The sequence below is a fragment of the Trachurus trachurus genome (assembly GCF_905171665.1).
Source record: "Trachurus trachurus genome assembly, chromosome: 18".
NCBI lineage: Eukaryota > Metazoa > Chordata > Actinopteri > Carangiformes > Carangidae > Trachurus > Trachurus trachurus.
Genome location: NC_139909.1, coordinates 23878013 through 23895533, shown reverse-complemented (window position 1 = coordinate 23895533; position 17521 = coordinate 23878013). Strand labels below are relative to the sequence as shown.

General features: G+C 42.5%; 1 protein-coding gene across 1 annotated transcript in view; it reads left to right on the top strand.

Moving 5' to 3' along the window:
* Positions 1-17521, top strand: part of LOC311001953 (up-regulator of cell proliferation-like) — a gene marked incomplete at both ends in the record, with an annotated part of 63048 nt that extends 45527 nt beyond the window's left edge. The window contains one exon of the mRNA XM_083993132.1: positions 13119-17521. Within this exon, the coding sequence (XP_083849258.1) occupies positions 13119-17521 (4403 nt within the window). The remainder of the gene's footprint in view (positions 1-13118) is intronic.

The window sequence follows — 17521 nt, the reverse complement described above, 5'->3', positions numbered from 1 at the left end:
ATCTGAGGTGAGTGATTACATGCAAAAACACAAAGATACTGTTTATACTGTACACTATATGAGTTCAGTGGTGTGTCATAAGGATTCCAGTCATGTACCATAGATATTTGATTGTTTTTTGAGTGTTTGTCGTGGTTGAAAAAATTCTGTCTGTTTGGTGTGTTCATCTGCATCAGGGACGCGTGAAAGCTGTCGGGCCCGATTCGACATGCATAGTCGGGGAGCGTTGGGCGTCGGGAGAGTAGACTCGTCGGGTACTCTGATTGGCTGTGTGCTAGCTATGTTTGACAGTTGAGGGAGTCCGGGTTTCGAAGCCCGCCCGGGCCCTCTTCACCTTGCCACATTCTGGCGTTGTTGGCAGGATCCATGTAGCACTAGTGATGGGTCCATGGATTCCTAATGTGTGGCAGCCTGCGCGGAGCACGAGGACGTGCTTGTGAAAAGAGGGGGAGAGATGTGACAGTTGAGGGTCCTGTCACTATGCCTCCAATTGATCATGCCACATATGGCTATTCTGATTGGCGGTGCCCTAGTGAATCAGCGCGGTGTGTGGGAGGGGCGGAAGTGACCATAGTAAACAAACGGTGCGGCCTCTCCTTACTTTTTCCCTCCTGCGATGTCTTCGGGCAATAACGAGCCCAAGAGCAGACAACGCGACCATCAGCTCAGCCAGAGCGATCATTTTGCTGCCAAGATTTGTTTTCCAAAACCTCCAAAGCATCTTCTCAAAACTAATACCAAGCTAATGTATGTGCACTTTGTTTTAATCTCCATGGTTTCTTCTGTGGTTTCTCCGTTACGGCATTTCCGGTTTTCATGTTTGGGATTACTGACACGAGACTAGCGCCGCCCGCTGTTAGGGAGACTTTGCATCTCGCGCAAGCGCAGAACGTACAGGCTGCTGTGTAGTCGGCAGTAGTCGAGGTGGTGTGTTTCACTGCTTCCTTTCTCCCAACTGTGTCCGACGAGAGGCCACAGACTTGTCGGACAAAAGGCCGTCGGGGTCGGGTCGCGTCAGGGCGTGTGTGGAGGCCTTTAGGTGTTGAACATTGTTTATCTATCACAGACTGGCATCGTCTAACTCTCCACTAGATTTAAAATACAATTATTCAAGACAGTGCTCCTGGATCATGGGTCTATGAATCACTATTGGCCAGTCTCAAGTCTGCCAATTGCTTGTCTGATCTGAATTTGTGATATCTCTACAAAAGTAGAGATATCACAAATTTGTCACAGTACAGTCTACATGTGTGTCGAAGTGGAACCCATGTGCCAAGCGGAGCTCCTCGTATGAGGAATTACGCTGCTGTTCCAGCAATTCCTGTTGTAAACAATCCTCCATCTTCAGGAGTCTGAACTTGGTGTACTCTGTCTTAAGAAACGACTCCTTCATTGTTTTTGAAAAACAAATGTAATCAAGTAATAGTTGATCTTGCAGGATGTATTTATCGTGCAACTATAGCCCCTGACATTAACAGTTCTGCTGGTGCCACCCTAGAACTGTTTTTCCTGGCTGGCAGTCAGCTCATTATCTGTCAAAACAAGAAAAGCTGGTTCCACCTTTGGCAATGGCTCCAAACCATTACAAGAACTGTCTTGGTTGGAAAATAAGATATGACTTTAATCGCCATGTATCAGCAGTTTAAGCATATACAGTAGAATACAGTTGTGCTTGGAAGTTTACATACCCTGGCAGAATTTGTGAAATACTGGCTACATTTCAGAAAATATAATTGATAATACTACAAACCTTTTTTTATTCAGAGTTAGTGGCGGGGCAAAGCCATTTATTATCACACAATTGTGTTTGATCTTTTTGAATCCAGATGATAAGTGCAAACACCAAAATGGCCCTGATCAAAAGTTTACATACCCTCAAAGTTTTACCCTGATAAAATACACACAGATTGACACAGACAGGTTTAAATGGCTACAGGGAACTGTCCACACCTGAAACTTGACTGCTTTTAATTAGTGTCTGTGTATAAAAAGTCAATGAGATTCTGGGCTCTTGACAAACACCTGCACATTTCAGCTGCACTGACCTTGCTGGATTCTGAGCCATGGGGAAGGCAAAAGAACTGTCAAAAGTCGTGAGGGAGGAGGTTGTTCAACTTAATAAAACAGAAAAAAGATATTAAAAGATATCCAGAGATTTAAAAATGCCAATCAGCAGTGTTCAAGCTCTCATAAAAGTGGAAATTGAGGAGTTCTGTTGATACCAAGCCACGGTCTGGTACCATCAAAAATTAGTTGGTCAGACTCTCTGATGATCTTTTTTTTTTTTTTTAATGATTGTGTTATTTCTGGATGTCTCAACAGTTTAATTTGAATCCCATTAAAAATAAGAGAAATCTGTTTTGTCTGATCACTCATGTGTCCCTTAATGAATGGTACTCAGTTACAAAATCTTCCAGGGTATGTCAACTTTTGAGCACAACTGTAGATAAAAATAAATTATATTATTAAAGCAGAAGTAAGTGATATATTTGTGTTAATATAAGTCTTAAACAGTTATATCTTCCGACAGCAATCACTTACATAGAGTGTTTGGACCGAAACACGGGTCTCTCAGTCCCTCTGCTCTGCTCTGAGTCGAGGAGAAAACATTTATCGTATCCTACAGTTTTTATCCAATGAGGAGAGAGAATGGCATGCAGGGCTGTGTGTGCAGCCAAGGGACGCCGTGAATGTGGTGACGTAGGGACGAGGACTGTTATGGTGCGTTCAAGGAAACTCGTAACTCGTGTTTTTCCGACCTGTGAAGTCATACCAGTTCAATCTGGTACGAGTTCACGGGTCGGAAGTTACGAGTGGCCGTTATAGTGACTTTCACAGGTAAAACAGGTCGGAAAAACACGAGTGGGTTGCCTGAAACGCTACAGAGTCGTAAGTTGTGACTTGAAGCTGTAATTTACGGTTTCAAAAGCCTGCCTGGAACGCAGCATTAGCCAAAACGACCGGATCGCTTACTTCTGCTTTAATATTATGGGAATAATAACTGACTTATGACCAGCTTGTAATGTGTTATATCAGCCTATACCTGAGCAATTTCATCACTTTACTTGAAGCACCCAATGACCACTTAGAGTAAGTTATAATCACATTTATAATGCATTATAGCAATGATTATAATGCATTATACCAGTGATTATGATGCATCAAAGATGCAGAGTTTTAATGTATTACAACTATGATAATTATAATACACTTTGATCCTTGCAACAAAAAACGGTTAGCAAGGGACCAGCAATCATGAAGTATGCTCCAATGTAGCACTAAATCCAGCTGTCACCACGCCCACCACACAGTGAGTCACATCACCTCATTAACTCCAGTGGATGCACACGCCTCTCAGAGTGACGTCATCTCATTAACAGCTTAACCACACCAAAGCTCACACAACAAGCTCGCACAAAATAAGAGAGTACAGCAGTCATACTATTCCACAAAGGGCCGTGTGGCTGCAGGTTTTTGTTCCAGCCAATCAGCAGCACACCAGACTTGTCTCATTGAATCAACTGATCTCAGTCTTCAGACAGCTGATTGGTCAAACTGTGTGCTCTTGATTGGTTGGGACAAAACGCTTGTTGTTGTAGTAGTAGCTCCCAGTGGCTGCATGAGATGCGCAAGATGTTCTTCCGTGATTACATCATACATCCAGTGGTTTACAACGACGAATGAAAATCTTGCAGCAAATCTCGCACATCAACAGAGCCACTGGGAGCTACTGCTACAGAGCTTTCACTGCCTCCACTGTAAACTCTCAATAAAACTGAGCATCTGAGGCAGAGAAACATTTCACTATGTTTTCAATGGTTTCATTGTTATTGATATATGTGTGGATGATGTACATTGATTGACTGATATCAGACTACTAGACCACAACACCTATTTTATGATGATGTTGGAGAAAACATAATAATGCTAATTTAGCAATATCACACAAGAGGGAGTGCTGTTGTACTGTATATCAGCACGGGTGTGATTCGGTCGTAATCACACCCGAAGAGGAACCCGATGCATGCTGCAACCACGTAATGTTACAGACATTACAGACGAGCACCGGCAGCATTATCAGCATTATTAATCACGTGATTAACCTCTGGGTACCGAAACTTGGCACCAAAAGACGAGGCATGTTTTGATACTCGGTACTACCAAAGCATTTCGGTCGGTGCCACAAAAGAATCGAAGTTCGGTACCCAGCCCTATATTTATGTATTTTTTCTTTTCATATAGACCTGATGATATCACATGACGTGTCAGGTGACCTGTTCACTGATTTAAGCAGGTGTGTTACTATTGTCCTCATGTCTGATGAAGGGCTAATGCCCGAAACGTTGCATGTATGAGTGACATTAAACTGTCACATGAGCTTTTAACTAGTGTGCGGTCTCCTTTTTTCCTTACCTAAACCATGTGACCCTGAAATCAAAAGTGAAAGTGACTTCACCAGCAGCAGTATAAAAGGACTGTCTGTTCTGCAGTGTCTTGTAGAGGGAGGCTCTGCTGCTTCATCAACAGCAACAGAAAAAATACTTCATCCTGAACACAACTGAAGTGAACTGCAGAAGGTTCCTGGCTGAAAGAAGTGGTTGTGTCGAAGTCTTCTGCAAAGGTGAGTAAATAAATGCTTTTGTTTTATCAATGAATTCAGCTACAACAAGTCGAAAAGTTGGACATTTGATTTAGTTAGATATCGGCAATAGACCTCTACAGGTCTATTAGAACCAGTTCTCCGTTTAAAGGGTGAGAGTTCTCAGTTTTCAATTGCACTGTGATGCTACAGAGCCGTTTGTCCTGTTTGTCGTGCCGAGTTGTCACGAGCTGCAACACGAGTTTACCCGAGTAAGGAAAACGAATTTGATTGGTCGTTATCGAGCAGGCGGGATATTCAAAGCTTGGGGGCGAGCCCGAGCTCCGTGTGTGTGTGCGTGTCTCAGACGTTTGAATGACGGATGACGGATCCAATATCAGTGGCTGGTGAATCGTGTACAGGCTGACGTATAATCCGTGCACCTGCATTATCCAGTGCGAAAAAAAAAATACACACTTTCATCCCGGATTTACTCAAAAATAGAATTTTGCACAAAGTTTGGCCTACATCGTCTGATAGATGAGTTATTACACTAATTTTATGACCCAGAGTGGGCTCAAATTCAATTTTCTTTTCTGTACACCTTTAAAGAGCAACTAAACCCCTCAGTTTTGGATGACGTGCTCTAAGCTTGAAATTCAAAAAATGCCTTGATTATGGGCGGGACTCAGGAGCACTCTGCGATCCCCCCTCCCCCCTCCCCCCCGCGCCCCATCCACACCCGCGAAATCACACAAAAGAGAAAAAAAAGTAATAAACACACATCGACACTTCTGCTAGCGCTAACGAGCTACTAACGAGCGACTCAGCACTAGTAGCGCAGACACTACTAGGAGAGGACGCCAGAGCCGTGACACAGCATCTACAGCTGATCCGCCGGCTCGTTAGCTCGTTAACGGCTCGTTAGCGCCGGCCGCACGATTCCCATTCAGGCAGCTGTTAGCAGCCGTTAGCCGCGGCAGAGCAGCTAGAGTGCCTAGCAACCGTTAGCCGCAGCAGAGCAGCTAGAGTGCCTAGCAACCGTTAGCGGCAGGCAGCAGCCGGCGCTGATTGGTCGGGGAGCTAGTGGCCGGTGACGAAAGCTGCCTCCAAAACGTCATCTGCCTCCATCTCAGCCAATAGAAAAATTCGATTGTAATAGCCGTGTTTCAACCCATAGAGGGCAGTCACTCTACATTTTTACTACAAAATACACCAAATTGAAATATTTTGACTAAAATGTCAAAAGTTGGACCAGAATCAACCGACAACACTACCTTATACCCAAATATATTTGTTTTCAGCAGAAAAAAGTGGTTTAGGGGTTTAGTTCCTCTTTAAGTGAACTGGCATCTCTGGTTTTCCGGGCCACTTGCTTTTGAGTCTAGCTGAAAGGGGAAACAGCCAGCTAACTAAACGTAGTTCATGTTCACACACAGGGGAGACCACTACTGTCTTGTTCCTTCATAACGAGTTTACAGTTTACATCCTTCACGTTACACACACACACACACACACACACACACACACACACACACACACACACACACACACACACACACACACACACACACACACAAACACACAAAGCAGCGACGAGTCTCCCTCATTAACACACCTGTCCTACCAAACAGCCTCCACTCATCCACACAACCAGACACATGGGAGATCAGCCATACAATAACGGACGGAAAAACACTGTTAAAAAAAAAAAACTCTGCCGCGGTCTCAGTCCACCACACATCCGAGCAGACACACAGCTGATCAAACCTCTGGGAAATATTTCTTACCTTCACTCTGTCATCCAGCTCCAACAGTTTAATAATCCACCGATATTATTCCCGTTTCCATCTCGTGTATCAGAGACGTTCAGTGAAGCCTTGCTCTCCTTCTTTGCCTTTTACTCATTACTTTTAAACCTCTAAATGGCCTTGTTCCCTCCCGCCTATCTAAAGGTGATCAGAGCCCCTCAGCTGTGGAACTCCCTGTCTGAGGAGCTAAGGTCAGCAAACTCACTGCCCTCTTTTAAGTCACGTAAAACCTACTTTTACAGGAAAGCTTTTTTTATAGTAGCTCTGTTGCTTGCCGCTTTTATTGTTTTAAATTACTCTATTATTATTATTATTATTATTATTATTATTATTACTACTACTACTATTATTATTGCTGACATTAGTTCTATACTTTTATCTTGACTGTTTTATCTCACTCTGTAAAGCAGATCTGATTTTTGGTTTTATGTTTTTCTCAATGTTTTTGATGATTGTGTTATTTTTACTTGATCTGCAAAGCACTTAACTGTGTTTTGAAAGGTGCTATACAAATACAGTTTATTATTATTATTATTATTATTGTTATTATTATTATTACATTGAAGCACTGGCTGCCATTTTATTGTTTGTCAAGACTGGTTAATCTTGGGGGCATACTTTCTTTATCTTTTAACAAAGTTTTGTCATTTTCACACCTGACCAAGTGGACTTCGATTGGGGAGCTTAAAGTTGTAACATTGTTGCATTTATCACTTCTTTCGGTTCTGCTTTCACACTGCCATTCCTGAAGTGCACCAAACTTTCTGAATAACGTCACACAGTTGATTGGACAAATTTGCAGGGGAAATCCCTCCCTCCTGACCCGCAAAAACAAACTGCAAAGGAGAAGCATGTTAAATTAGCTGTTTTATTTCATATACGCCACACGCAACCGTACTGTATGTGGCGTGTTGACCGTCATTCATAGAACCACAGTTACTTCCAGAGTGGTCTCGCTCTCTCTTTTTTAAAAAACTTCAAATAAGTCAAACAAGCCACTTAATATGACCATCAGGTTAGGCAGCTACATTTCACTCTCACAATGAATGAAGGAAAACGGCACCGGAGGAAAATACGGTCGATGACGGACAACGATGTGTTCGTGTTGCTAACGTTACAGATGCATGGTGTACAGATGCACTGAGTATTGCGACACTTTCTACCTTTGGTCCTGTGTTTGTCCTAGTGAGTGTTCACACTGCATATGAACCGCACCATGGTTCACTTGTAAGCGAACCGAGACCCAGGTTTTCAAGTGGACCAGGATTTGCTTGTTTGGTCCTCTCCAGAGTTCGGATGAGCTTTCACACCTGCCCAAACGTAGGGGTCTATCCCAGGAAACAAGCCCTGGTCCGTTTAAAGCAGTACCAAGAAATATCAACACATCACGCCCGTTCTTAAATCTTTGCACTGGTTACCCGTTAGAACAAGAATCGATTTCAAAATACTGCTCTTGGTTTACAAAGCACTAGGCTACATGGCCTTGCACCTCAGTACATCACAGATATGCTCATCACTTACACCCCAGCAAGAACACTTCGGTTAACAGGCAGTGACAACTTACTCATCCCTCACACCAGATCCAAAGAAGGGGAGGCAGCTTTTAGTGTATATACCCCACGAAAATGGAACATTTTGCCTGACACAGTTAGACACATCAGTAGCCATCTTTAAAAACAGATTCAAAACAAAAAAAATCTTTTTTCAACAGCATTCTGTTGAACTGTGTGTGTGCATGTGTCCATGTGTGATTGTGTGAGTGGATGCGCATGTGTGAGTCTAAGTGTGTATGTGGTGAAGATGGCATATATAATTGTTTACTTGCACTTGCACTCTTCAATTGATTTGTAATTGATTTTTATATAACTGTTTTTTATGTATACCTGTTGTGAAGCACATTGAGTCTGCCTTGTGCATGAAATGCGCTTTATAAATACAGTTGAATTGAATTGGATATAAACTATTCATTTCTACCCATGTGATTCTGGCTGCTAGGTCACATTTAAGTGATGAAAATTACCCACAGGGGGTGCTAGTTTGTTTGTCGTTAATACTCATAATTCATTTAACAGCTAATTTCAGTTTGCGAGATGGAGTTGTTCAGAGTGAGTAATGTGAAGCAGGAGGGTGAGAATCTTTACTGAAGAGATGTAGGAATCTGGGATATTGATGTGCTTTGGGTATGAAGCCTTATAGACTTCTCATTATACTTTCAGTGAAAGGATGTTTGAATAATCAGGACCAAGTGTGGGACAACTGAGAATGAAGACACTATGGAGGTAAACAGTTTGTCTGTACATCCCTAAAATAGCAAAAAAGATACAATGAGCCCATGAAAATAACATGTCTTGGACTTTGAAGTGATTCATTACATTTGAAAATCTATATTTTTTCCTCATTTAACAAGGAAAACACTGAAGACATATTCTTTGAGCTTTACTGTGAGGAAGTAGACCCAAGACCAACATGCTTTGACATTGAGGGTGACTGTCAACAGACTGATGCAGCTGGTCAAGGTCAGCATTCATCTATCTTTATCTATAGTTCAACAGTAAGATATCACCTGATGTGACATCTGTATATCAAATCTTACTGTCATAACCACCAACACTGTTATTTCCACAGTTCCCTGCCCCTCTGTGACGACCACAATCTATGAGCTCAGCAGCACACCAGTGTCTCAGCATGTGGATTCTCCTGCTGGTGAACTGGGGAGTCACATTGTGACTTTTTGCAGAGAGGGAAAAAATGTGCAAGAGATAATGGACCTGGAGCCAGACGTCAAAAACTCCCTCAAGTCCTGTGAGGAAGTGAAGGATGAAGACACAGACAGACCTGCATCAGCTGAACACACAAGTAAGTAAAGGATAAATGTTGTCAGAAACATTTTGTAAAAAGTCACTAAGCTCTCCCAAAATATCATGTAGAAATGCTAACACAGACCTCAGCGTAAACAGTAAACAGGAAACATACAGTAATGTATACAAGCTTACAGAGATATTTAAATAAACATATAAAAACATACATATACCAAGATTTTAACCAGAAAATAAATACCAACACCAACAGATCCTTCGCTAAATTTCAAAACATGCTGGATATTTCAGATAAATACATATAATACAATACATACAAAGACTTAAAACATAGCTCAAGCTATGTCGAGTGCCTCCTTCCTAGCTTTGAAGCAAATGCAGTTGTTTTTTTAATGAAACCATTACCTACCACAGGCAAGGACTATTGAAATTGCCAAATATGCTTTAAGGACATTAGTGTTGGTCATCATGAGGCACCATTCACGTTGACCATTTCATGAACATTTTTGGAGCAACTTCCCAGCAAGATTTGGAATTTTTTATATATTGATAGTTTTCAGTCACGTGACTTGCCAGTGACCTGGCGGTCAAAAGCAACATTCCAAAATGGCAGCGCAAAGGACTCTCTATTGACAAACAACCGAGTAATGACTTAAATCATCTGTCAGCAGCCGAGAAAGAAAGATATAAAAACAGCTTTGAAGTTTTGGGCACTTGTGACCCATATTCAACACCAGCTGCTGTATACTAGAGCACTGGAATAAGAGAGTAACGACACCACCATTGACTCCCGTGGTAAGGGTTTTGCGCCCCGAGTGGCAGGATATGGGTATTGCAAAAGCGCCCAGAAAACTCATTCACTCCAATGTATGTGTGTTGCCCACTTGCTTGTAAATTGATGAAAACGGCCGTGTTTTTGTTTTTAGGTGTCTTGGTCATATCAAATTATACTTATAATTTGTTTATTACAAAATGTAGATTGAAACATTAAAGCAGAAGTGAGTGATCCGGTCGTTTTCGCTAATGCTGCGTTCCAGGCAGGCTTTTGAAATCGTAAATTACAGCTTCAAGTCACAACTTACGACTTTGTAGCGTTCCAGGCAACCCACTCGTGTTTTTCCGACCTGTTTTACCGGTGGAAGTCACTATAACGGCCACTCGTAACTTCTGACCCGTGAACTCGTACCAGATCGAACTGATACAACTTCACAGGACGGAAAAACACGAGTCTACGAGTTTCCTTGAACGCACCATAACAGTCCTCGTCCCTACGTCGCCACATTCACGGCGTCCCTTGGCTGCACACACAGCCCTGCATGCCGTTCTCTCTCCTCATTGGATAAAAACTGTAGGATACGATAAATGTTTTCTCCTCGGCTCAGAGCAGAGCAGAGGGACTGACAGACCCGTGTTTCGGTCCAAACACTCTATGTAAGTGATTGCTGTTGGAAGATATAACTATTTAAGACTTATATTAACACAAATATATCACTTACTTCTGCTTTAATGTAGACAACTGTTTTTGGGGTTTTTTTGTTTTTTTTTACTCGCCTATGTGTTAATGTTTATCTGTAAAGGGTCCTCAATGATGCTAACGTGGGTGATCTATAATGTCCTTAAATTATTGAAAATACCACACTTGCTCATTCACCAACAATGCAGAGATGTCAGTTCTTGGGCGCTTTTGCAATACCCATATTCCGCCATCAGGAGGCGCTTCCATTGGACCAATGCGTGTCGTTACTCTCTTTTCCAGTGCTCTTCTGTATACGAGCTGTTTAAAAGTTCCAGTTCCCTGCCGAAGCTCGAGTTGGGCTATGTTTACATTTAGTACCTGGTGGAGAATCCATCATCCTCCACCGCTTGCAATCAATATTTCCGGTGTTATGGCCCAACTGGTTTCTGATTAAAAGCCCCATTTTGTAGTTTTTTGATCTTAAAATAATTATTCTGAACTCATTGAAGTGGTAGAAATGTAGGCTACCTGTAACTTTCCTGTGCGGGAACACCGTCCTGGTACCGCAGCTCCGCTGAGCTCCACAGTCTGAGCTTCAGCCCAGGCTCCCTGCTCCTCTCACCCACAAACCAGAGCCCTGTGCTGGGCTGCACGGTGACCGGTGACCAGCCCCCTGCCCCCTTGAGCTTTGTTACGCACCGCTACTGGCGGCACATTGGCGGCTGCTGCGGTCCGACAGCAGCGGGACCGCCGCCACCGGACACGGCAACAGGACTGCCCGCGGCGGCAGTGACATAACGGGGCGCGGCGAGGACGATGGTAACGGGACCGGTAATGACAAATTCACATAGGCTACTGACATGTGTTTCTCTGGGAAAGAGCAGAGCAGACAGTTGCTCTTCTCAACCAGAGTACCAGTACCAACACAACTGCAGCTGTGCTTTTCATATTGTTTAGCGTATTTTCAGTCCATTAGTTCGTAACCTTTTCAACATGACAGGCTTTGTCATAGTGTGCAGTACTGTGCAGAGTGAGAGTAGTGTGGCGCTGACTGTCTGTATGGAGGAATAAGCCAGGCTCACTCACAGAAGCATATTGGCTGCAGTAACATGTAACTGCAGCTTGTTTTGTGAATTTGTGACAAATCTGCGGACGGAAGTGCAGCACAGCTGTTGTTCAGTACGGTAACCAGTTAAATCAGACACCAGTTGGGCCATAACACCGGTATTTTGAAGCAGCAGGGAGCAGTGTGTGTTTTTTTTGCCTTGTCCTAAGCCAGCGGACAGCGGGGAAGTGGATTCTTTTGACCGCCAGGGGTGCATTCCATACGGGCCGTGACGTCACATGAAAACTATCAATAGGCATAAAAATACTGACTTTTTTCTCAGAATTCTGACATATTACTCAGAATTCTGATCTTTTTCTCAGAATTCTGACTTTTTTTTCTGACTTATGCGGCCCGCCAGCCTCACCAGAGCTCCAGTAAGCTCCAAACGGCGATAGCACCGTCAGTACGAGCAACGTTACAGGTTCCGGCAGCAGTGATGGCGATGTTACCGGTACCGACCACGGCAACCATACCATCGCTGTTGCCGGTAACATTGCTGTCGCAGTTGCCAGTACCAGTGGTGCTGTCTTCGTTGTCCAGAGCTTGCTGGAGGGGCTGGCAGGCTCACCTGAGCTCTGGAAGGGTGGCTGGCGGGCCATGCGACCCAGCACATGTTCTTGTGTGGGTGAGAGGAGCAGGGAGACTGGGCTTGAGCTGATCTCTGGAGTATTTTTTTCCCTCCAAAAAAACAAACCAAACCTAGAATTCTGAGCTTAACGTCAGAATTCTGAGAAAAAGATTTTTTTTCACAGTGGCCCAAATCCTCTTCTGTATTTAAAGTGACAAAAAAAAAAGTTACTAAGTTAGTACTGGGCCAAAATGAGAATCAAAATCAAACACAAACATGATTGGCATTCAGGAGATGATAATGTAAACAATTTAAATGACAAATAGTAGATGTTCATCAAGTTCCCTTGCTGAATAATGACAGTAGGCTTACTGTAAATGTGTCCATTAACTGACATTTCCAGACACTGTACTTATGAATGTCTTCTATGTGTCAATTATTCGGAAGTTTTAGAGCACATATGATTGCTTACAAGAGTAACAAGCATCTTGATATTCACAGATATACAGCTGCAGAGCTTCTTGGAGGACCTGGGGTTGATGCAGCACTACACAGAGAAGCTGTCACTGAGCAAAATACTTCAGATTGATAAGAAGACCATTGTTGATGAACCTGCTAAGAATCACTTGGACCATCCATTGAATTTTCTAAAGAAACTAATGATGGTTAATGTGACAGCCAGGAATATTGAGTGTACACCAGAGAGTGAATCTGACTGTGATGATGTGGCAGGAAATACAAGTATGGATTTTGCTAATCTTCTTAAAAGTCCAAATTCAGGTGACATGTTAAACCCCCTCGACATAATCACTGCTATCTTTCTGTGTTCTGATGGTTTTGTCCAGCAGGAATTGGCACTCAAAATGTCCATGTGTCAGTTTTCTGTGCCTCTGCTGCTTCCTAATTGTGACACAAAACAGTGCACACTCATGCTCTGGGCTTTGAGAGATATTGTTAAAAAGTACAGACCTGAGTTACTTTCACAATCCAAAGGTTTTATTGAAGAGAGAATTGTTCTCTCTAAACTCCCAATGATATCCTTTGTGAGACTGGGGGAGTGCTCCTTGTCCAAGTCAGATTTTATCAACAAGTTACTGTGCAATTCTCAGCAGTACCATGACACCTTTGTTCACCACAATATGGAGTGTGGTGACAGTCCAAGAAGAATATCTGATGGACTGACTGAAATTACTTGGTACCTTCCATGTGGAAACAAAAACATTGATATTTTCAGTGAGCCAGTAGCTGTGGCCAACCTTCGTGGTGACATTGCTTCATTTGAAGCTCAGTTTTCTTTTTTGTGTCAGACATCTGCAGCAGTTTTTGTGTTCTTTGACAATTTGGACTTTGAGTGTAAACTGCTTATGAACCAACACCAAGAGGCACAGATCTTCTTGGTGGGTAACCATCAGAGCAAGACCGTTAATATGGAAGCACTGGAAAAAGTTGCATCTAAGTTAGGCTTGACCAAGAACAACATCCTTATTAAGACTAAGCAGAAAAACGATGCAGACTTTGTCAAGAATTTGAGGAAAACAGTGAAGGATGTAGTTGAGAAAAAAGAAAGAAAGATGTGCATTGAGCAGATGGCTAACATCGCCCGTGAACTGGGAATTTTGGTTGATGAAGACTGTCCAGAATGTCAGACTGCCAAGAAAAATGCAGATGCAATCACTGCAGAAATTGAGGACACCCTTAAATACAAAAAAGCTCAGCTTCCACTGCAAGGTGAAATATGGAAGGAACTGACAAGCTTGGAGAAGGAACAATACAGGCTACGGAAAGCTGGTTCAGAAAACATAGAAACATACAAAAGTGATCTCAAGAAAAAGAAAGAAAACCTTCGAGCTGAACAGAACTCTAATGCCATGTCAAATACAATGACTTGCTTCATCAATGCAATATCAAGCACAGGGATAGAGAGATGTTATTTCCTGAAATGGATGCGAATGAATCTCGATAACCTGTCTCGAGAAAAACTGTCTGAGCTCAGAGACCAGTACAAAGAAAAATGCAAGAACTCTGAGAACAAAGATGAGATCAAACACATTGACAGAGAACTTTCCAACAGCTCACTGGGGACTGAACACTTCTTCCGTGAACTGGGTCAGATCTATGAAGCTTCACTTTCTCTTCCAGAAACAGACCCATCACGTCAACAGTTAAAGCATCTGCCCGAACTCTGTGCAGGACTGTTGCTTGATGGATTTCCCCTTGAGCTTGTAGATGGAGATGCATCCAACATACCTCTCAAATGGGTGAGTGCCGTTCTCTCTGAGCTCAATGCCTTGGTGTCTCCAAAGAACAAGATCCTGGTCGTCACAGTTCTTGGAGTTCAGAGCACAGGAAAGTCCACTCTCCTCAACACCATGTTTGGTGTGCAGTTTGCAGTCAGCAGTGGACGATGTACTCGAGGTGCTTTTATGTTGCTCATCAGAATCAATGAAGACATGAAAAGAGTTCTCAACTGTGACTTCATGATGATCATTGACACTGAGGGCTTAAAGTCACCAGAGCTTGCACAGTTGGACGACAGCCATGAACATGACAATGAGCTTGCAACACTTGTTGTGGGGCTGAGTGATGTCACCATCATCAATATAGCAATGGAGAACTCAACAGAAATGAAGGACATCTTGCAGATCGTGGTGCATGCATTTCTCAGGATGAAAGAGGTGGGCAAAAAGCCTAAATGTCAGTTTGTTCATCAGAATGTTTCAGATGTTTCAGCCCATGATAAGAACTTGAGAGACAGGAAACTGCTCTTGGAACAGTTAAATGAGATGACACAGGCAGCAGCCAAGATGGAAAAGAAAGAGGAGAACAAGAGCTTCACTGATGTGATGGAATACAATCCAGACACTGGGAACTGGTACATTCCTGGACTCTGGAATGGAAACCCACCAATGGCACCAGTCAATGCAGGGTACAGCGAAGCTGTGTATGAGCTGAAGAAGAACGTCATCCAACTACTGGGACGTTGTGGGTCGTCTGCTAATGATATTTTGGAGTTTCAAAAGTGGATGTCCAGTCTGTGGAATGCAGTGAAGCATGAAAACTTCATCTTCAGCTTCAGAAACAGTCTAGTGGCTGATGCTTACGTGAGATTATGCACAGAATTCAACAAATGGGAATGGGAATTCAAAAAACACATGTACAAGTGGGTGACAAATGCTGAAACAAAAATTTCAAATTTTGGTACAGTTGCTGCAAAATCTGAAATAGCTGACATGAAAGATCTTGTCATGTCTTTGAAAAGTGAAGCCTCCACAGAGCTGTCTAAGTGGGAGACAAAGCTTCTTGAAAATCTGACCCAGTACTTCAAGCAAACAGAAGGTCACGTCTATCTAGTAGAAGGATACAAAGAAGACTTTGCAAACAGTGCAAAGATGCTTCGCAGAGAAATGGAGAACTCTGTCTTTCATCAGCTCACAGCAGCAGCAGAAATCAAACAAGGAATGAGAGAACTTCACAGAATCAAGGAAAATCACACAAGAGAAATTGAAAAGGCAGTGTGTGCACTGATTGATCAATGTAGGAAGAAGAATGTCAAGATGAGCGATCAAGAGCTGAATGACAAATTTGATAAGATGTGGAAAGAAACAGTAAAGAAGCTGTCTGTTTATGAACAAAAGCCAACAGATGTCTTTGACAGTGTATCCCACCACCTGAGATTAAATCTGACACGCAAGGGGAGTCATGCTTCTGAATTGTTGAATGAAATATGCCTGAAAGATTGTGAAAATGTGCCTTTCAAATATACAGCAGAGGGACTGTGCAAGAAGTTCTTACACACAATCACCACGTTCTTAAATATTAAAGATCATGTAATACGTGTACAGGATATGTCTGACACCATCATCAAAGAGTGCACACAGTTTGTAAATGAAAAAGTCATTAGAAAAAACAATTATCATGAGACATGCATCCAGGAGATCCTACGCATGATTGATGAGAAGCTGCAGAAAAATCAGGATGTAAAGACAGACATTAAGTTTGAAGTTTCTCTCAAACAGCACATCTGTGGATTTGCAGCCAGAGACTTTCAGAAGATGCATGAAGATTTCCTTCATTTAAATGATCCTTACAGATGTCTGAAACAAAACAAAGAAAGGTTTTGTGCTGATTTCAAAGATGTGTTTAACAAACGAGACCAGTGCCAGAAGAAAGCAGAAGAATTCACCAACCGTTACTTGAAGCCTGCCGTCATGGACTTTGTCAATCGTTCCCTGGGTCCTGACATCATTGGTGAGATGCTCAGACTAGAGAAGTTCAGCACAAGAGTATCCTTCCAGTATTCAGTTTTACTGGATTTACTGACAGAGGATGACTTTGACAACTACTTGCGCTACATTGGATCATATGAAGAATACGTGAAGAAATCAATATTTGACCAAATAATGAATCACTTCTCCAAGGGTTCTAATATGTCTGAGTTTGAGGCTCAACATCTTCAGTCAAGTATCAGCAGCATAAATGATGCTATCAACAAGGCCAAAATGCAAAAGAGTGACAATTTGAAGACATTTGTTGAATACATCTGCAACAAACTTGGAGAGAAACTGGTCATTTCAGAGGATGCACTTGGTGCTTTCATGATCCTGAACAATGCAGACCAGGAACAGTTTTCACAATATCTAACAGTGTCTGTGAAGGAGATGGGACAAGGTCTTATAAAAGAGTTTGAAGGAATAGACATTCCGCAGAAACTGAAACATCTTCATGTGAAGCCTCAGAATGAGCTTTTCACCAGAGTGGTTGGATGTGGTAAACAGTGTCCATTCTGCAAAGTGCCCTGTGAGGCAGGAGGAAGAGCCCATACTGAACACTTTGCTTCATTGCATCGACCAGATGGTCTGGGTAGATACCGATTTGTTGCATCACAAGAACTTGGCACTGACATATGCTCCTCCCTTGTAGTCAGTGAACACAAGTTTTGTTGTGAGGCTACGGATTCTAAATATCATCCTTACAAGGATTACAGAGACATTTTCAAAGACTGGAGAATTGCTCCTGATGTAAGCCTTGAGGCCTCAGACTACTGGAAGTATGTGATGGCAAAATTCAATAAGAAGTTTGCCAAAGAATATGAAGCAAAGCCTGCTGATATTCCTTCTAGTTGGAAGAAAATTACAGATGAGCAGGCAAAGGCCAGTCTGAAAGAGTCATTTAACTTCAGCTGA